This window comes from Hypanus sabinus, chromosome 14 (assembly GCF_030144855.1).
Source record: "Hypanus sabinus isolate sHypSab1 chromosome 14, sHypSab1.hap1, whole genome shotgun sequence".
Lineage (NCBI taxonomy): Eukaryota > Metazoa > Chordata > Chondrichthyes > Myliobatiformes > Dasyatidae > Hypanus > Hypanus sabinus.
The window spans coordinates 101,330,209-101,352,788 of NC_082719.1; the positions used below are offsets into that span (position 1 = coordinate 101,330,209).

At 41.7% G+C, this 22,580-nt stretch overlaps 1 protein-coding gene across 1 annotated transcript in view; it reads right to left on the reverse strand.

The window, feature by feature from the left end:
- Positions 1-22,580, reverse strand: part of dcc (DCC netrin 1 receptor) — an 897,707-nt gene that overhangs the window by 698,500 nt on the left and 176,627 nt on the right. Inside the window, exon 3 of the mRNA XM_059988663.1 lies at positions 716-1,000. Within this exon, the coding sequence (XP_059844646.1) occupies positions 716-1,000 (285 nt within the window). The remainder of the gene's footprint in view (positions 1-715; positions 1,001-22,580) is intronic.

A 22,580-nucleotide genomic window follows, 5' to 3' on the forward strand; every position in this document is an offset into this window, starting at 1 on the left:
AGTATCACTTTTTATGTTAGAATAGGCTTACGTATTTACCCTGGTAATGCTAAGATAGCTGACAGGCTATAAAACAGGATACATGTATTAGCCAAAACTGCACAATGCATCATAGGACATACATACAGAAAGGTGCCGGAAAAGGGTCAATGATATCATGAAGGATCCCACCGACCCTGCTCATGCACTAATTGTTCCACTCCCATCAGGGAGGGGGCTACGTAGCTTCCACGCCAGGACCACCAGACTCAAAAACAGTTACTTTCCCCAAGCAATGACACTGATAAACACCTTCACCCACTAACCCACCCCTCTACACACCCAACCACCTATCAATTCCTGTGAGAGTCACCTTGTGTACAGACACTCCTGTGTGTGCCTAATGTCATGTTATGGACATACAATCAATCTACGCATGTAAGCAATCTTATGTATTTATATCTACTGTGTTCTTTATCGTACTGTGTTTTATTGTTCTACATCAGATACAGAGTAACAACTATTTCTTTCTGCTTTACACTTATGTACTGGAAAAGATATTAAACCTTCTTGAACATCAATATTTGCTGTGGTGTGTTAGTCAGGCCGCAACATAGTTTGTAATTTGTACCCACAGATAAACTTCTGAGAACATGCCAACATCTAACTTCCTCTTCTGACAACATGCCAGCATCTAACTTCCTCTTCTGAGAACAAACATCTAACTTCCTCTTACCCGACAGAACCTGAAGGTCAACATCGTTTCCCGTCCTCGAGCTTCCAGGGTTTTCTGCAAGGCAGCGGTAGGACCCGCTGTCACTTGCCTGCAGCTTGTTAATCACCAGGGATCCAGATGGGAGAACGGCCATGCGGACGTCGTCTGTGTTCAGCTGCAGGTCGATGCGGTTTCTCTGCCAATGAACCGATGGCATTGGCTCACCAGTCACTTCACATTTCAGCACGGCGACGTCTCCTGCATAAGCAGCGACTGACTCTGACTGTGAGATAAATCTCAGTGGGCCTAAAAATAAATCAGATAGATGTTTGTTAGAAATGGTGAGAATGTGCAGAATAGAATTCAAACACAAAATGCTGGATGGTTTCAGCAGGTCAGGTAGCATCTACAGAGAGGAATAAGCAGTCAGTGTCTAGGGTCGAGACCCTTTATCAGAACTAGAAAGGAAGGGGGAAGAAGCAAGAATAAGAAGGTGGGGGGATGGGAAGGACGACAAGCTCGAAGGTGATAGGTGAAACCAGGCGAGGGGAAATGTAGGTTGTTTGGGAAGGATGGTGAAGCAAGGAGCTGGTAGGTGGAAAAGGTAAAGGGCTAAAGAAGAAGGAATCTGATAGGAGAAGAGAGTGGACCATGGGATAAAGGGAAGGAGGAGGGACAGCTGAGGGAAGCGATGGACAGGTTATAAGAGTGGGGTAGGAGAACAGAAGGGTGAGCATGGTGCCAAAATGAGGGAAAAGAAAAGGGGGAGGGATAGAGAGGAGTGGAACTTAGGGAAATTTAATCTAATCAATAAATCAATCATTAAATCAGTAATCAAAAGTTAACATAATTTAATAGTGGCCATAACTAAATGATCAGGAGACACACAGAAGTCAGACAACACTAATTTTGTTACTATTGAGGCGAAGACTTAAAATGTGCTATGATGAGAGGTTGAACAAATGCGGGTTATTTTCTCTGGATTGGCAAAGCTTGAGGGGTGATCTGATAGAGGTTTATAAGATTATGAGAGGCATAAAATAGGAAGTCAATATCTTTTTTCTGTGGTTGAAATGTCTAATCCAAGAGGGCATACATTTAAGGTGAGGGGGGTAACTTCAAAGGAGGGATGAGGGCCAAGTGGTGGGTGCCTGAAATGCACTGCCAGTGGTGGTGGCAGAAGCAAAATATTAGAGACTTTTAAGGAATGTTTAGAGAGGCACATAAGTGTGAGGAAACTGGAAGGATATGGACATTGTGTAGATGGGATTAGCTTAGCTACCCATTTGATTGCTAATTTAATTGGTTCAGCACAACATTGTGGGCTGAAGGGCTTGTTCCTCTGCTGTTCTGCTCCATGTTCTCTGTTCTACGTTAAAATTAATGAGCTCACAGTTGTCCAATAGTTGCAATTTAAGCAAACATTCACAACACAAAACTGCCAAGAATCTCATTGTGAGAAACAAAAATGGGAATTGTTGTGGGAATGTGTAATTTCTCTGATACAAATTCTTCTGTTTAGAAGAACATCTTGATTTCCCTTGCAAACCAAACAGCATATTAACTGCATTACAATAGTGTAAAATGATGCTTAATGGTCTCACATTAATTAATGCACTTCCAGGGGAGATTAAATAATTAAAGATTCTCCTCCATACCGATTTGGAAAGACATAATTGTTCTGCGTGCAGTCTAGGATTCCCTCCCTAACACCAAAATAACTATCATGATTTAGGAAAGTGGGGGCCACCACCTTCTCAAAAGCAACTAAGAATGGATAATAATGCTGGTTTTGCTTGCAACACTTACATCCTGAAAGAAATCCATAATTGTTAAGAAGAAAAATTATATTAGGTGGATTTTTCCTATAAACGAAAATAACTAACAAGCATTATTGGTAACACTCAACTGGACTTGAACTGGACTTCCTCATTACCCTGTGAACATATTTTATATTTGGTTATATTCAATTACACAATAATACTTTATACCATGAGGCATCGCAGTAGTGACACAGTTAGAGCGACACTTGAGATGTAGGAGTTTGGAGTTTAATTCTGGCATCCTCTTTAAGGAGTTTCCACATCCTGTCCGTGACCATGTGGATTTCCTCTGGGTGCTCAGGTTTCCTCCTGCATTCCCAAGATGTACAGTTAGGATCAGTAAGTTGTGGGCATGCTATGCTGGCACTGGAAACATGGCGACACTTGTGGGCTGCCCCCAGCACGTCCCTGGACTGCGTTGGTCACTTGATACAAATGACGCATTTCACAGTTTCAATGTTTCGATGCACATGTGACAAATAAAACTAATCATTATCTTTATCTTTAAGGCAAAACTTCTCAGATATTTTCCTGCATTTTATGACAATATCACATGGACAGTAAATGGATTTGATGGGTATGGTTTAGACACTCTACAACACTTACATGAAGAAAATATCTCCATAATCATAAAGGGAATAAAACTAAACTTACTTAAAGATTAAGATCCCACTCGTCCACTTAACTACCTTCTTCCCAAATGCTTCCCTTCTTCCCAACCATCAAGACTCCTCCACAAAGATGAAAACACAAGAGATTCTACAGATGCTGGAGATTTTGATAGACACATACAAAATGCTGAAGGAACTCATCAAGTCAGATAGCATCTACGGAGGGGAATAGACTTCATCAGGATCTCAAACCTAAACTGTTAATTTGCCTCTATTAATTTGCTGCTTCTCTTTTTGAGTTCCTTCAGCATTTAGTGTGTGTCCCACAAAGACTGACATCCCCCCATTATCTAAGCTCGCATTCTCATGACTGGGCGTTTGAAATCTCCTCTCATTTCACCCTGCCTGAGCTCCTAAACAGTTCATTCTCCCATCACATCAGCAACCGCTAGACGCAACCCTTTTGGATGATTGGAGGCTCTAACTTTTTCATTGTCTTCATTCTTTGCTCATCCTCGGAGGGCATGGTAGTGTAGCAGTTAACGTAATGTGATTACAGCGCCAGTGATCAGCAACCTCATTTCAGTTCCTGCCGCTGTCTCCCTGTGGCCGTGTTACTTTTCCTCCGGGTGCTCCAGCTTCCTCCCAAAGGCGTACAGGTTGGTAAGTTGTGGGCATGTTATGTTGGCACCAGAAGCACAGCAACACTTACCGTTGCCTCCAGCAATGTTCTGTCTGGCTGGTTGCTGACGCAAACGATGCATTTCACTGTGTGTTTTAATATACATAGGAAAAATTAAGCTAATGTTTATTTTTACTTTCGAGATACAGCACAGAAAAGGTCCTTCTGGCCCAACGAGCTGGACCGACTCGCTACCCACCTATTTAACACCAGCCTAATCACAGGACAATTTACAATTACTAATTAAACTATTAAACAATATGTCCTTGGCCTGGGGGAGGAAACTGGAGCATCTGGAGGAAACCCATTCCGCTACAGAGAGAATGTACAAACTCCTTACAGATGGCAGCAGAATTAGAATAATAGATTCACAGAGTCATAGAAAAGCACAGCACAGAAACAGGCCCTTCACCCCATCTAGTCCATGCTGAATCAATTTAAACTGCCTATTTCCAATGCCCTGTTTAGCCTTACATTCCATGTACCTATCCAAACTTTTCTTAAATGTTGAAATTGAGTTTCTGTGCATCACTAGTGCTGGGAACTCATTCCACACTCTCAAGACCCTCAGAGTGAAGCAGTTTTCCCTCAGGCTCACCTTAAAGTTCCAAGGAATGAAGTCCTAACCGTTTCAATCTTTCCTTATAATTCGGGTGTTCCAAATCCGGCAATATCCTTATAATTTTTCTCAGTATTCTTTCAAATTTATTTACATCTTTCCTGCAGATAAGGTGACCTAACCTGCACATAAATTAGCACTCACAATGAGCTGCAATAGCATCACTCTAACTGTGGGACCTCAAAGATTAATATTGTAGAGTCATAGAAAAGTACAGCACAGAAACAGGCCCCTTGGCCCATCTAGTCGATGTTGAAACCATTTAAGCTGCCTACTCCCATCGACCTGCACCGGGATCATAGCAGGCCATACCCCTACAATCCATCTGTCTATGTACCCTGTGATTTTTATTCTAATATTCTGATATCTTTATTCTTGTAATGCTGAATAAAACAGCCACAACACTGTTTTCTGCCTCATTCTCAACTTCTGAAGCACCTCTAAGTCTGAAATGAAACATACTGCTCTGTGAAGGAAACCACGAGATGAATTTGAGCTCTGTCACTACAAATAGGACTACTTCAACTGAGTTGAGCAGCAACCACTGTGCCTTCACACAAGTCCAGTCGTGCATGCTGCAGTGATAATGATGTAGAACAACATGAATTATTCTGGAGCAGAGTAAAAGCAAACCCCTGACATACAACAGTATCGGTAGGTGTCTCCAAACTAACAGTGGGATTAACAGTTAGTGTGATCAGACTAATTAGGCGTCACTTATTGCCCGTGTGCATATATCTAGCAATGTGTTGAACATCAGCTTGCTGGCTTAGGTAAGGTTTTTCAAACTGAAAACAGAAAATGTATAAACTGGTATTTAGTTCAGGATTTTCAAGGGTGGTTTTAAAAGGTTTTTGCAAGAGTGTAGAATGTAGAGTGAATGCCTCTTCTATCTTCCTGTGGGAAGAGTTACAACCTACTTACATAATCTTATCATGCACTCTGTGGCCAGTTTATTAGGTACACCTGTACATCTGCTCATTAACGCAATAACCTAATCAGCCAATCAAGTGGCAACAACTCAATGCATAAAAGCATGCAGACATGGTCAAGAGGTTCAGTTGTTGTTCAGACCAAACGTCAGAATGGGGAAGAAATGTGATCGTGGTGACTTTAATCTTGGAATGATTGTTGGTGCTAGACATTGTGGTTTGAATATCTCAGAAACTGCTGATCCCCTGGGATTTTCATGCACAATAGTCTCTAGAGTGTACAGAGAATGGTGTGAAAAACAAAAGATATCCGGTGAGTGGCATTTCTGTGGGTGAAAATGCCTTGTTCATGAGAGAGGTCAGAGAAGATTGGCCAGAGTGGTTCAAGCTGACAGGAAGGTGACAGTAACTCAAACAACCACACGTTACAGAAAATAATCTCTGATTGCACAACACATAGAAATTGTAATGGATGGGCTACAGCAGCAGGAGGCTACAAACATACACTGAGTGACCACTTTATTAGGTACCTAAGAACCATGTCTGTTTCTGAATTTCTTGACCAGCTTTTTACAATAACCTGTCTTGGTAATAAGCCATAAATATGAAAACACTCTGTCCATTCCCATATGTCTACCTCTACTTTCAATAATAAAATACTTTCCCATTCATATCATTTTGAATCCATACCTTCATTGATCTTTCAGTGGTCTTCCCCATTACTGGAACAAACCATTAAAATATGCGGTGTGTTATGCATAGATTACCATGTGGCAACATGCTGGCATAGTTAGTGTAATACTATTACAGCCTGGACAAAGGAGTTCGCAGTTCAATTCTGGCACCCACTGGAAGGTAATTTGTACATTCTCCCTGTCAACATGTGTGTTTCCTCTGGTTGCTCCCATTTCCTCACACAGTTCAAAGACATATTGGTTAGTAAGTTAATTGTAAATTGTCCTGGGATTAGGGCTAGGATTAAATAGGTGGGTTATTTGATTGGGCCGTAATAGCCCATTCCACACTGTATCTCTAAATAAATACAATTATTTCACATTTCAATAATGGATAAATGACTATGATGTTGCATTGACTGATGAGCTCAATACAGTTTTTGCATGCTTTGAAAGGGAAAATAATACCATGCCTTTATAAATCTGCACAGCGCCTGGTGAGCGTGCAATACCTGCCTCAGAGAATGATGCCAGAATAGCTTTCAAGAGGCTGAACCCTCAAAAGGCATCAGTCCCTGGTGGTGTATCTGGCCGGGTACCGAAAACCTGTGCCAACTGACTAGCTGGAGTGTTTGATGACCTCTTCAATCTCTCAGTTTTGTTTTCAGAGGTTCCCACCTGCTTCAGAGTGGCGCCAATCATACTGGTGCCTAAGAAGGTCAGGATGAGCCAGTGACACTCACATCTATTCTGAAGACATGCTTTGAGAGGTTGATAATGCCTAAGCAGGGACCTGGACCTGCTCCAGCTTGCATTTGGCCACAATTGGTCTACAGCAGATGCAATCGTACAGCTTCTTCACACGGCTTTGGACCACTTGGACAACAACAATATATAAATCAGACTGCTCTTTACCTCATTGTTCAAAACCATCATTCCCTCAGAATTTAGCACCAAGATTCTGAACCTGCACTTCTGTGCATCTCTGTGCAAGCAGCGGCTGAGCAATACGGTTTAGAGGACTGTATACGTGCATACGTGGCTGGGAGGAAGGAGAGGGGATTATTTTGCTGTTCTTGTTTTTGGTGCTTGTTGTGTACTGTTTTATTGTGCTGTATGTTGGTCTCCCAAACATTGTGGGCATGCTATGTTGGTTAACGCACACAAAATCCTGGAGGAACTCAGCAGGCCAGGCATCTATGAAAAAGGGCGCAGTTGTCGTTTCGGGCCGAGACCCTTCGACAAGGTTTCGGGCTAAACTGTCGACTGTAATTTTTTTCCATAGATGCTGCCTGGCCTGCTGAGTTCCTCCAGAATTTTGTGTGCGTTGGTCAGATTTCCAGCATCTGCAGATTTTCACTTGTTTGTGATTGGGTGCCATGTTGGTGCTGGAATGTACGACAACCCTTGTAGGCTGCCCCCAGCACATCCTCGAGTGTTTTGGTTGGTAATGCAAAAGACACTTTTGACAGTATGTTTTGATGAGTACGTGATAAACAATCTTGAATCTTGATTTATCTATTGGGAGACCATGGTCAGCACAGTGATAGCATCTCCCCCTCGCTGACGATCAACACAGGCGAACTTCAATGTGTGCTTAGCCCACTGATCTACTCTTTCTGCACCCATGACTGTCACAATGTGCAGACAGCATGCAAAATTCACAGATGAGACCAATGTTGGTAAAATTTTAGAGGACAATGAGGATGTGTACAGAAGTGAGATAAATTAGCTGGTTGAATGGTGTCACAACAACAACCTCATACTCAATGTCAGTAAGACAAAGGAATAGATTGTAGACTTCAAGAAAGGGAAATCAGGAAAACAGACAACAGTCCTCATAAAGCGGTCACTGGTGAAAAGGGTGAGTGGTTTCAAGTTCTTGGTTGTCAGCATCTCCAAGGAATTGTCCTGGGCCAAACACCTTGATAGATTCACAAAGAAGTCATGATAGTAGCTATACTTCATGAGAAGTTTGAGGAGATTTGGTAGGTCAACAAAGATCCTTGCAAATTTCTACAGGTGTACAGTGGAGAAAATTCTGACTGGTTGCATCACCATCTGTGTCAAATCAAATCAATGAGGAAAGCGCTGGCCAGTCTGCACGTGTCTCCACACTTCCGGTGTCAACATAGCATGCCCACAACTCACTAACCCGAACTGTACATCTTCAAAGTGTGGGAGGAAACCAGGGCACCCATAAGAAAGTTACGGGGAGAATGTACAAACTGCTTACTGGCAGCGGTAAGAATTGAACGCCAATCGGTGATTGCTCACGCTCTAGTTGCGTTACGCTACCATGCTGCCTGCAGTTCCATGTCTTTGCACTGTACTGCTGATGCAAATCAACTCACTTCACATCATATTTCATGGAGTTTGTACCATGGGGGCTTCCTCCAGCTGCTTCAGTTGCTTCCCACATTCCAAAGATATCCGGTGAGGATTAGGATTTCAAGACAGTGATAATAAACCCAATTCTGAATATGATTTTTACACTTTGACTTCAAGTACCAGTAAGACAGCATGTTGCTCTAATTGGTTCATTGCTTCTCCATACCTGGTTCATGAATTTACAAGGCAACAAGAGTGTAAAATATGATATATGTGACTCTGAAATACAGTATGTTGCATGCACTAAACACTGTTTATAAACACGAGATTCTGCAGGTGCTGGAAATCCTGAGCAAAATGCACAAAATGCAGGAGGAAATAAAAAGTTTATATACAATATTATGAAGGACATAGATATGGTAAACACAAGCAGGCTCTTTTTCCATTGAGGTTAAGTGAGAACAGAACTAAAAATCATAGGTCAATGGTTGAAGGGTGAAACGTTTAAGGGGAATATGAAGGGGACTTCCTTCACTCAGAGGGTGGTAAGAGTGTGGACTGAGCTCCCAGTTGAAGTGGTAGGTGTGGGTTCTACTTCAATATCTAAGAGAAGTTTGCATGAATGCACGGATGGGAGGGATATAGAGAGCTGTGGTCCAGATGCAATTTGATGAGACAAGGCAGAATAATAGTTTAGCATGGACTAGATGGGCTGAAGGGCCGGTTTCTGTATTGTAGTTTTCTGTAACTGTGTCTCCAACTCAGCAAGTGAAGCAGCATCTACAGAGGAGAGTAAACAGTTGACCTTTCAGGCTTCATCAGGACTGTTTATACTTTTATATAATTTTTTTAATATCCTATTTTTACACTTTTTTATACTTTAATATCAACTTGATTTTTGTTGGAGATCATTCACCATTCAACCATGCATTGTAACATAGCGGTTAGTTTAACACTTTACAGCACCAACAATCTCTGACTGGGGTTCAATTCCTGTCACTGTCTGTAAGAAGTTTTTACCTTCTCTCCGTGACATGTGTGTTTCCACCAGGTGCTCAGGTTTCCTCCCACAGTCCAAAGATATATTATTAGGGTTAGGATTAGTGAGCTGTGAGGATACTATGTAGGTGCCAGAGGCGTGGCAACACTTGCAGACTGCCTCCAGTGGATCTTCGGTCTGCGTTGGTCGTTGGCGCAAACGACACTTCTCACTCTATGTTTCAATGTACACATGGCAAATAGAGCTAATCTTTAATCCCTTAAAGTGGACTGCTTTTCTCTTGTGCTAAATACTTTTAAAGCAGCACTGAAGAAGCCTTCAGTAATATGTTCATGTCAGCTTTTAAATCCAGTTCTTTACATGGGTTAAAAGTAATCTTTGATAGCTAAAGGTGGACAGTTTATCCCATCTGAAAAGAGATTGTTTGCTGATAGATTTCTTTTCAGGAAAGCAAACAATGGGAATCACAATAAAACTAAACCAAAAGTATACAGGTTTGCTAAACTGAAAGGAAAAATGGCAATCCGGTATTTTTAGAAATCATTGATTTTTGATTTACCTTATATTGGCTGAACTTTATTTCAGCAACACTGTTCTTTAAGTACAATAAAGGACAGGATCCTAGCAGTTAGCACAACACTTTACAGCAACAGTTGTAAGATCTGGGTTCAAGGTTCAAAGTAAATTTATTATCCAAGTATATATATGTCATATACAACCCTGAGTTTCCTCTTCTTGCAGTCATACTCAATAACTACAATAGGATCCATGAAAGACCACACCACCCCATGTTCAAAGGACAACAAACTGTGCACATACAAAAAGAAAGAATAATAATTAAAAATAAATAAGCAATAAATATTGAAAACGAGATGAAGAGTCCTTGAAAGTGAGCCCATAGGTTGTGGGAACAGTTCAGTGATGGGGTGAGTGAAGTTATCCCCTCTGGCTCAGGAGTCTGATGGTTCAGGGGCGATAACGGTTCCTGACCTGGTGGCGAGAGTCCTGAGGCTCTCGCAGTTCTTTCTGATGGCAGCAGCAAGAAGACAATATAGCCTGGGTGGTGGGGATTCCTGATGATGGAGGCTGCTTTCCTAAATATACTCAATTACATCAAAAAATGCAGCAGCAAAAGAGAAGGAGAAATCTATTGCCAGTGAAATTGTAGTAAATAAACTCAAGGGATTGACTACCAGAAAATGCCTGGGATGTGATGGTCTCTCATCTCAAAAGAAGTGGACAAAGGGGCAAAAGATGCAAGGGATGTTCAAAGTTCGAAGTAAATTTATTATCGAAGTAAGGATATGTTTCCATATACAACCCATATTCACTCCCTTGTAGGCATTCACAGCAGATAAAAAGAAACAAAATAGAATCAATACAGAACCTCAGTACAAACAAAGAACAAAAAATATGCAAAAGACAAAGTGCAAGTACAAAAGGAAAAGCAAATAGTAATAGTGTATACAGCAAATTAGTGATAAATAATATTGAGAAAATGAGTTGTAGAGAACTTGAGTGAGTCCAAGTTATTCAATCAGCTCAGTGTTGAGGTGACTGAAGGCATCCACTCTAGCTTAGGCAGCTGATGGTTGAGGGGTTATAATTGTTACTGAACCTGGTGGTGTGGGAGCTAAGGCTTCTGTACCTCCTTCCTGATGGTAGTAGTGAGAAGACAGCATGACTTGGGTGGTGGGGGACCTTTGATGATTTCCTGGGACAGTGCTTCATGTGGACATGTTCAATGTTGGGGGATGGGGCTTTTCCTGTAATGGACTGAGACATATCCATCACTTTTTATAAATCTTTCCATTTAAGGGCATTGATGTTTCCATACCAGGCCATGATGCAACCAGTCAGTGTACTCTCCACTGTGCATCTTGGTCAAAGTTTTAGATGACATGCCGAATCTTAGCAAGCTTTGAAAATGTGGCATTCCAACATTCCCAAAATCCCAGATAGGTCAGAGCAGAAAAGATAGGAATGATCTTGTTCCAGACTTTGCAATCATTTCTCACACCGAGACTAAATTTTGTTGCTATGCCTTATGTTCTTAACAGGGTCTCGGACTGAAATGCCAATTGTTTATTCCTGTCCTTAGATGCTCCCTGACCTGCTGAGTTCCTCTACCATTTCAAGTGTGTTGTATTAACGTACAACATGAAAAGTAGTGAACCCAACTGTTGAAAGCAGGATGGTGCCGGGGGAGAGAACGATAAATCCAGCAGGAGTGATGCATCATACTTGAAGCAAGGAAAATAAGGCCAAAATACTGATTAAAACTTAAAAAGAAACTGAGGGGAGACTGGAGGGACTGACACATCTCGAGGGTCATTTGTGGAGTTGGCAACATCTGGCAGTGAATCCTAGATAAACATTGCTCAGTCCAAATCATTTGCCACTTTTACTCCAATGTAAAATTACCCATTTTTTTCATTTTATCATACTTCAAGACTGTAAGACCATAAGACAGGAGTTCCCAACCCTTTTTATGCCATGTACCTATACCTTTAAGCAAGGGGTCCATGGACTCCTGGTTGGGAACCCCGATATAAGACATAGGAGCAGAATTAGGCAATTCGACCCATTGAGTCTGCTCCACCATTCCATCATGGCTGATTTATTATTCCTCTCAGCCATATTCTCCTGCCTTCCCCCCAGAACCTTTGACACTAGGACTAATCAAGAACTTATCATCAAACACGAGGAAATCTGCAGATGCTGGAAATTTGAACGACACACCCAAAATGTTGGTGGAACACAGCAGGCCAGGCAGCATCTATAGGGAGAAACACAGTCAACGTTTCGGGCCAGGAACCTTCGTCAGGACCTATCATCGTCCACTTTAAATATACTGAATAACTTGACCTGTGTAGCCACCTGTGGCTTTTGAATCACCACCATTTGGGTAAATAAATTCTTCCTCGTCTCTGCTCTAAATGGACATCCTTCTGTTCTCAAGCAGTGTCCTCTGGTCCTGGTCTCACCCACAATAGGAACATAGATGGAGAAAATATTCCTCTTGTCCTGTCCATACCTCCTGCCACCTCATTGTGATTGTATCAGGACACCTACTGGTAAACACTAAGCAATATTTTATTTATTTATGTAGAAATACAGCCTGGAACAGGCCCTTCCAGCCCTTTGAGCAGTGCCACCCAGCATCCCACCAATTTAATCCTAGCCTAATCACAAGACAATTTACAAGGACCAATTAACCTACTAACCAGTGCGTCTTTGGACTGTAGGAGGAAACCAGAGCACCAGGAGAAAACCCAATCATTCCTGGGCAGAAATGTACAAACTTGCTTACAGAGGACATCGGAATTGAACTCCAAACTCTGACCTTTAATAGCATCGTAGTAACCACTACGCTACCATGGCACTCCAACATTTGACACAGAAATCTAGATAAACCTTGAAGAAATTGCTCAGGCACTGAGAGAGTAAACAAGAGAAATAAGAATTGTCTCAATCTGTATAAGAATAGATGCACTAGTTACAAATGAAACATGCAATGCATTTTTGAAAGGATGAGGGAGAAGAAAGTTTTGGAAACCAATGGTTTGAAGACAAGATCAAAGCAAAAGGATATAAAGTATAGGGTTAGAGAAATGAAAAGCTCAGCAGAAGAAAGAGAAGCAGCGGGCAGACACAGATGGAGGTAAAGAGAATCTTGTCTCACTGACACAGTAGGTGTCTTTCAAGGAACAGATTGCAGCCATCGGCTTTGTCAGGCTTTGCTTCTTTGCAGCAGGTATGGATAGGACAAAAAGAATATTTGTTTCTTACATTAGAAGCTCATAAAGGACATTCAGATAAGCACATAAATGAGAGGAAAATGGAAAGATATGGACATCTTGTCGATCAGGAGTTCCCAATTTTTTTTATGCCCGTGGACAAAAGTGATTAGTTTACTTGGCCATTTGATTGATTCACCAGAATATTGTGGCTGAAGGGCCTGTCCCTGTGCTGTACTGTTCTATGCTCTGTGTCCTAACTATGCTTCCTATAAGTTCATTAAGAACATAAGATATAGGAGCAGAAATAAGCCATTTGGCCCATCAAGTCTGTTCCACCATTTCATCATAGCTGATCCATTTCCTTCTCAGCCCTAATCTCCTGCCTTCTTCCCATATCTCTTCATGCCCTGACGAATCAAGAATTATCAACCTCTACAGATGGGAATAACCAGTCGACATTTCAGGCCAAGACTGATGAAGGGTCTCGGCCCAAAACATCAACTGTTCATTCCCATTGCGCAACCTGCTGATCGTCTTCAGAATGTTGTGTGTATCACTTTAGATTCTTGTGTCTATCAACCTCTACCTTAAATATAACCAATGATTTGCCCTCCACAGCCACCTGTGGCAATGAATTCCACAAGGAAACACGAAGGGGAAACTTCCTTACTCTGAGGTTGATGTGAGTGTGCAATAAGCTGCCAACAGAAGTGGTGGACATGGGTTTGATTTACATTTAAAATAAATGTGGGGAGGTACATGGATGGATGAAGTATGGATGACTATGGTCCAGGTGCAGGTCAATGGGGGGGCTCAACAGAATAATAGTATGGCATAGACTAGATGGGATGAAAGGCCTCTTTCAGTGCTTTAGTGTTCTATGACTCTATGACTCTAGTCTAAAAGTTTCCCGGTGAGCTGAATACGTGTTAAATCGGCCAACTTGATTCTTGCTGAATCAGTCACCCATCTGTCATTACCACCTGATTCTCTATCTGTAAAAGTGTCAAGTCAACTGGCATAGTTTTGCATTCGTGTTCAGCTTGCTCCTACAGCAACAAACTCTCAGCTTTCTTAGCTCCAAATTCACAGCATCAGCAACCACTGCCAGAGGTGGCATCTCACTCTGCAAATTAATATTTTCCTGTGAGCTCATTCTCCAAAGCTAAAAAGCTTGTAGTTTCTCTAGCATGCAAAGTGAAGCCATATGTCCTTTTCCTTCCCAATTAAATGCCAAAGAACAAACTTGTTTCCAAGTTAGTATTTTGATATCAAGAACCACAGTTGCTTCCGCACCTACCTTTGAAAAACATTAAAAATGGAGAGAGTCTACAGCTTTGTGATAAGACCGTAAGACCTTAAGATATGGAGCAGAGTTAGGCCAACTGCCCACTGAGTCCCCTCCACCATTCCATCATGGCTGATTTATTATCAGCCCCACTTTCCTGCCTTTTCCCTATAATTGTTTACATCCTGACTAATCAAGAACTTATTGACTTCCACTTTAAGTATACTCTATGACTTGGCCTTGGCAGTCATCTGCGGCAATGAATTCCATAGATTTACTAAGCTCTGGATAAAGAAATTCCTCCTTATCTTTGCTTTGAAGGGACATCCTTCTATTCTGAGGCTGAACTCTCTGGTCCTAGAGTCCCCCACTATAGGAAACATCCTCTCCACATCCACTCTATCTGTGTCCTCTGATCCTAGACTCCCCCCTCCACTACAGGAAACATCCTCTCCACATCCACTCTATCTGTGTCCTCTGATCCTAGACTCCCCCCTCCACTACAGGAAACATCCTCTCCACATCCACTCTATCTGTGCCCTCTGGTCCTAGACTCCCCCACTATAGGAAACATCCTCTCCACATCCACTCTATCTGTGTCCTCTGATCCTAGACTCCCCCACTATAGGAAACATCCTCTCCACATCTACTCTTTCTGGGCCTTTCAACTTCTGGTAGATTTCACTGAGATCCCTTGTGTTGCCCTTTGCAACCGTCTGTGGCAACAAATCCCACAGATTCACCGCCCTCTGGCGTAAGAATGTGCTGTGGCTTCTCATTCTGTATTTTAAGTTTCTACTTCTCTCTGGGCACAGCTTTAGAAAAATACTTCTGTGTCATTTGGGGACAGAATTTTTGTTGTCACCAAGACCACAGGCCTCCTGCACCCAAAGTATCAATCTGCTGACAACTACTGAAACCTCACATGCTCCAATATTTCTCATTGTTATTGATGTTTCTCATTTCTCCCTTCGGGTAAAAAAGCAAAAGCCTGAAAATACAGCGCCTGGCTCAAGGTCAGCTTTTATCAAACTCTGGAATGGATCTTTTGTACAAGGACTCTTGACCTTACAATCTGCTAAATTATGCTCATGGACCTTATTATCTGTCTGCTCTGCACTTTCTCTATAATGGTGTCACTCTTCTTCCAAACTCTTGTTGTTTTAACAGATCAGGGGACGTGGGGTGGCACAGAAGTGTAGTGGTGCTTTACAATACCAGTGACATAGGTTCAATTCCACGGCTCCTCCTATAGAGTTTGTACATTCTCTCTGTGACTGCATGGGTTTCCTTCCACAATCCAAAGACATTAATTGGTCATTGTAAGTTGTCTTGCAATTTATGCTCGGGTTAAATTGGGTGATTGCTGGCTCAGAGGGGTGGAGGGGCCTATTCTGCACAGTACCTCAATAAAATAAAAGGTCTGCTGACCAAGGAAGTTACAAGTGGTCCAGGTGCAATCTCTGGAAAACCATCTCATGTGAGAGCGGTAATTCCAGACTAAACTTGAACAATGGAAGATGCCTGACAGTTGTGGCAGGATTTGAATACTATCACCTCTTCTAAAGTTAAATCAAGTGACACAGACAACAACAGGACTTTGCTTCTAGGTGAACTCAATGCCTTTTATGCTTGCTTTGACCATCAAAACAGGGACTCCCTCTGCCCCGATAGCCCTATGATTTCAGTCTCTGAGGCAGGCGAGCAGCCTTCAGGAAGATGAACTCACCCTTGAATGGAAAATCCTGCAGTAAGTAGTGAAAATAGCCCAATCCATCAGTGGTAAAGCCCTCCCCCCATTGACACAAAGTGTTTGCACTAGAAAGCAGCATCCAACATCAGGAACCCAACCACCCAGGACATGCTCTCTTTTTGCTGCTGCCATCAGGAGCCTCAGGACTCACACCACCGGGTTCAGGAACAGTTATTAACAATCAACCATCAGGCTCTTGAACCAGAGGGAATAACTTTACTTGTCCCAACAGCGAACTGTTCCCACAACCAATGGACTCACCTTCAAGGACTTTTCATCTAATGCTCTTGATATTTATTGCTTATTTATTATTATTCTTATTTCGTTCTTTTTGTATTGGCACGGTTTGTTGTCTTTTGCATGTGGTTGGGGTCTTTCATTGATTCTGTTATGGTTATTATTCTATGGATTTATTGAGTATGCCTGTAAGAAAGTGACATATATGTACTTTGATAATAAATTTAATTTGAACTTGGCACTGCCTCAGTGCACTGTGTGATGATCTGATTTGTATGAACAGCTCAATAGGGTGGTTAGGAAGGCATGTTTGCCTTTATTAGTCAAGACACTGAGTTCAAAAGTCAAGATGTTGCAGCTTTATTGGACACATCTGGACTACTGCATACAGTTCAGGTCTCCCCATTAAAGAAAGGATGTTGAGGCTTTGGAGAGGGTGCAGAAGAGGTTGATGAGGATATTGTTGGAGTAGAGGGCATGTGCTATAATGAGAGGTTGGACAAACTTGAGTTGTTTTCTCTGGAACGATAGAGGCTGAGGGGAGATCTGACAGAGATTGTGAGAGGCATCGATAGAGTAGACAGACAGTATCTTTTTCTCCAGGATCAAAATGTCTAATACTGTACATGTATTTAAGGTGAGAGTTGTTATTTCAAAGGAGACGTGAGGGACAAGTTTTTTTACACACAGAGTGGTGGGTGCCTGGGATGTGCTGTCTGGGGTGGTGGTAGAGTCAAATACATTAGAGACCTAAAGGACATTTAGACAGGCACATGAATGTGAGGAAAATGGAAGGATACAGGCAGAGGGGATTTGATTACTAATTAATGGGTTTGGCACAACATTGTGGGTCGAAGAAAATGCTCTGTTCCATGTTCTCTGCTGTATGTTAAAATGAATGAGTTCACAGTCATCCATTAGTCGCAATCTAAGCAAACAATGAAACACAAAACTCATTCAGAGAAACAAAAACAGGAATTGTTGTGGGAAAGCAACATTTCCCTCATGCAAAGTCTTCTGTTCTCAATTTCCCTTGCAAACCAAACAGCATATTAACTGCAAACACAAGGAAATCTGCAGATGCTGCATTAACTGCATTACAATAGTATACAAAGATGTTTTATAGGCCCACATTAATTAATATGTTAGCAAGGCAAGCTTTTCACTGTGATAATAATAAATTAATTCCAATTTCAATTTGAGAGACTCACAGACAGGCACAAGGATGTAAAAATATGCAGAGTTATGGTCTGTGTAGGTTAGCTTAATCATGGAGTCGGTTTATGAAAGCCAGGACAACATTGTGAGACTTCCAAGTGTCGCTATTGTGTCAGCCTCTAGTACAGGGAAAAAGCAAGGAGTATGTAGAAGGACTAGACCGATTGGAATAATTGGCAAAGAAGTGGCAGATGGAATACAGTGTAGGAAAATGTATTGTTATGCACTTTGGTAGCAGGAATAAGGGCATGGACTATTTTCTAAATGGGGAGAAAATTCAAAAATCAGAGGTACAAAGGGAATTGGAGTTCTCATGCAGAATTCCCTAAACTTGCAGGTTGAGTCCATGGTAAGGAAGGTAAATGTGATGTTAGCATTCCCTTCAAGAGGTCTGGAATACAAAAGTTCTGTAATGAATTAGTCGGACCACACTTGGAGTACTGTGAGCAGTTTTCGGCCTCTTGTTTAAGAAAAGATGTGCTGAAATTGGAGAGGGTCCCAAGGATATTCACGAGAATGATTCTGGGAAAGAAAGGCTTCTCGCATGAGGAGTATTTGATGGCTCCAGGCCGTCGCTGGGGTTCAGAAAATGAAACTCATCAAATATTGAAAGATTGAGATAGAGTGGATATTGAGAGGATTTTTCAGATAGTAGGTGAGTTTAGGACCAAAGGGCACGTTCTCATTGTGGTGAACTACATATACCTGTCTGGACACCCCCCCCCCCCCGCTGACTGCTCCTGTGGCTCCTCCCACGGACCCCGGTATAAAGGCGATTGGGGACTCCACCCCGGTCTCAGTCTCCAGGATGCAGTGTGGTGGTCAATTGCTGCTTGTTCTATCTTCCAGCCAATAAAAGCCGATTTCTCACCTCACGTCTCAGAGAGTTATTGATGGTGCATCACTCAGAATAGAAGGATGTCCTTTTAGAATGGAGATGAGGAGGAATTTCTTTAGCCAGATTGTGTGAATCTATGGATTTCATTGCTATAGACAACAACAGAGGTCCAGTCATTGTGTATATTTAAAGCAGAAGTTGATAGGTTCTTGGTGAGTCATGGTATGAAAGGCCACAGGGCGAAGGCAGGAGAATGGGGCTGAGGGAGATAATTCAGCCATGATGCAATGGCAGAGCAGACTTGATGGGCTGAATAGCCTAAATCTGATCCTATGTCTGTGGTTTTTATGGTCTTATGAAAGTATAGCAAAGTATTATTAGTTAAAAACGACATCCACTTAAGTTGAATGGAGGAAAATTTAGGGAGGATATCAGAGGTACGATTTTTAGACAGAATTACGGGTGCATGGAACGTGCTGCTGGTGTAGTAGTTGAGCCTGATGCATTAGGGATATTTAAGAGACTCTTAGAGAGGCACATGGATGGAAAATAAAAATGGAGGTTTATGGGCTGTATGGGAGAAAAGGATTAGATTGATCATGGAGTAGTTTTATATAGGTCAGCATATCATTGTGGGGTGAAGAGATCGAAAGAACAGAAGAGACTATCTTTATTTGTCACATGCACTTTGAAACGTCGAAGATGGGAGGTAACAGGAGCACCGAGGGAAAACCCTTACAGTCACAGGAAGAATGTACAACCTCTTTACAGACAGTAATCGTTGGCACAGTAACAGTGTTACACTTATCGCTACACTACCATGCCCCCTATACAGTACAATGTTCTATGTTAAAAAACTAAATACGACTTGAATAAAGGCAAGAGAATCAAATATAATCATTAATTAAGCAAATTTAGATGTGAAAAGAAAGATGATTACCAGCTCGCTGCAAAGGTTAAACGTTCAATTTAGGAGCTGCTACTGTGCCTTGAGAACGTGTTGCTTTTGCAGGTTGTATTAAAGCACCCTAATGTTGGTCAATTTCCCAGCAAGGGATGTGGAGATTATGTGCCACGATTCGCTTCAGTGTTTGCCACTATGATTACTGAGGCAGCTCGGAGTAGCAGTCACCTCTACATGATCGAGTAGCAGCCCAACGTACTGCAGAGATTTTCCCAAGGGACGCTCCCCACAATACAAATCACATGAAATTAACATCATTACAATCACAATTTGTTGGCGCGCAAGTGGACTGATGGATGAACTGCTCTGTTAATATGGATCCAATTACGTTTCAAGTTATTTTATCCTGATCTAAGTAACCTTTTTATTATTAAAAAATGAAATCACAGAAGTTATCAACATTGGATTTTTTTCTTTGCTTAATAATTTCTGATTCCAGACGGCAATTCTGTATTACAGTAGGAGTATTGCTTAGAGAACATTTAATTGTGAGTTTGTTTTAATTGCAAAATTCCTCAGGGGAACATAATGTTTAGTGGTGTAGCTGGAATGGACCCAGTGTAGGATGACTAGCTTCTTCTTTGTGATCATTGAACTTTAGGAAAGACATTATGAATATACACAACGCCTTGGGACTCTACAGGAGCTTAGCTCGGGGGTGTTCTGGAGTTCAGAGCACCTTCGGTAAGGAGTTTATGCATTCTCCCCGAGAACGCATAGGTTTCTTCCGGGTGTGCTGATTTCAACTCCAGTACTGGTTTTTAGGTTCATTAGTCCTTATGAAGAGTCGTGTGGTTAGGTTAAGGTTAAATCGGTGGTTTGCTGGATAGTACAGCTCATTGGGCTGGAAGTGCATGTTTCACGCTGTATCTCCAAATAAAAATTTAAAAATATATACGCTATAGCTGGCTCACCTTCCTTGCAAATCACAATATATACAGTATAACTGCTCCATGACTTGGAATACATCTCCACAGGACTCCTTGATACTAATTGAAAGGCAAGTCACAACAACTATTTATAATTCTGTATCCTGATGGGGGAAAAATTGAGACTGAGCCAAACAGAAAAAGCTAACAACAAGGCCTTAAAGAGGACCATAAGGAAGAGATCTACGCTTAGTGGTTGTTACTGAAAATAGCTAATCAGCAAATCATTTGGCCGCAACTCAATACATATCAGTATGCAGACATGGTCAAGAGATTCAGTAGCTGTCCAGATCAAACATCAGAATGGGGAAGAAGTATGATCTAAATGACTTTGATCATGGATGGTGCCAGACAGGGTGGTTTGAGGATCTCAGAAACTGCTGATCTCCTGGGATTTTTTCACTTAACAGTCTCTAGCATTTACACAGAATAGTGTGAAAAACAAAAATGATTCAGTGAGTGGCAGTTCTGTGGGTAAAAACACTTAGTTAATGAGAGGTCAGAGGAGAATGGCCAGACTGGTTCAGGCTAAAAGGAAGGCAACAGTAACTCAAATAACCACACATTACCGCAGTGGTGTGCAGAAGAGCACCTCTGAACACATAACATGTCAAACCTTGAAGTGGATGGGCTACAGCAGCAGAAGGCCATGAACGTACGCTCAGTGGCCGCTTCATTAGTATAATATTTTGGTTTATGTGCTGAGTGTGATATATGATTTGTGGGTGCACCGTAGTCTAGAAAAACATTGTTTCATTTGGTTGTGTATATGTACAGTCAGATGACAATAAACCTGAAGTTTTTCTAGCCTTGGACTAGAAGAGGTCATGTTGTTTATCCAAACCAGTCTGATCTTTGCACTACACTGTAGCTGGCTCATCTTCACTGCAAATCACAAACTTTACCAGGTTGCCATTATCTGGATGACAGAAAGCTAGATCCAAAATCATTGGCAGCAGTGTCTGGAAACACAACTAAGGGTTTGCATGTACGAGAGATATCATTGTAAATTCTGCAAGGAAAGGATGGTGATGTAAGTGCCTAACACATACAGTACAGTGCAAATGTCTTAGGCACACACTGTATATAGAGCTAGGGTGCCTAAGACTTTTGCACTGTACTGTAGTTAAAGATGTATCAAAGCAATTCGATAATTCTTGGCCCAAGGAAACAATGATTGCAAGGGACATTTTTAAAAATTGGTACAGTAAGTAATAATAATAAACAAGTCTAACACCACAGTGACAAATACATAGCATTACACTACCAGGGTCAGGAACAGCTATTCCCCCTCAACAATTAGGCTTCTGAATCAGTGCGGATGAATTCACTCAATTTCACTTGCTGCATCACTGGTGAAACCTGTCATAAATTGGGGGACCGCTTCATCAAGAAACCTCCAGTCTATCCACCAAATGCAGAACTTCCTGCTAGCCAATTATTTTAATTCCCATTCCCATTCCCATTCCAAAATGTTGGCCCATGGCCTCATTTTACTGCCAAGATGAGGACACCCTCATGGAGAAGGAGCAACACCTTATATTCCGTTTAAATATTGATGTCTCCTTCCAGTAAAACAAATTTTCCCTCCCCCTCCACATTTCCTCTTTTCCTTACTCTGACCTCTTACCTCTTCTCACCTACTTGTCACCTCCTCCTGGGTCCCCTCCTTCCCTTTCTCCTCTGGTCCTCTCTCCTCCCCTATCAGGTTCCTTCCTCTCCAGCCCTTTAATTTTCCCACCTACCTGGCTTCACTTATCACCCAAACTGTCGCTCCTTCCCTGCCCCCCCCCCAACTTTTTTATTCAGGCATCTTCCCCTTCTTTTCTTGTCCTGAAGAAGGGTTTCAGCTTGAAACATGGACTATTTGTTCATTTCCACAGATGCTGCCTGACATGTTGAGTTCTTCCAGAATTTTGTGTATATTAATAAACCTAAACATACTGAAATATCACCTACCACCTATAGGTAAATCACCTATTATTGGTTAATACAAGGGTCGTCATTTTAAGGAGATTGTAAGATAGAATTTTAAAATTTTTACTTGTACAACTTGTCTACTTTTGCATATTGGTTGCTTGTCAGTCTTTGTGTGTGTGTTTTTTTTTTGTTGATTCTATTGGATTTCTTTATTTTCCTGTTAATGCCTGCAAGAAAATGAATGGTGACATATGTTTACGCACTTTGATAATGAATCGACTTTGACTTTGAAAGTACGTGGGAATGTTAGAAGTAGGTTTTTCA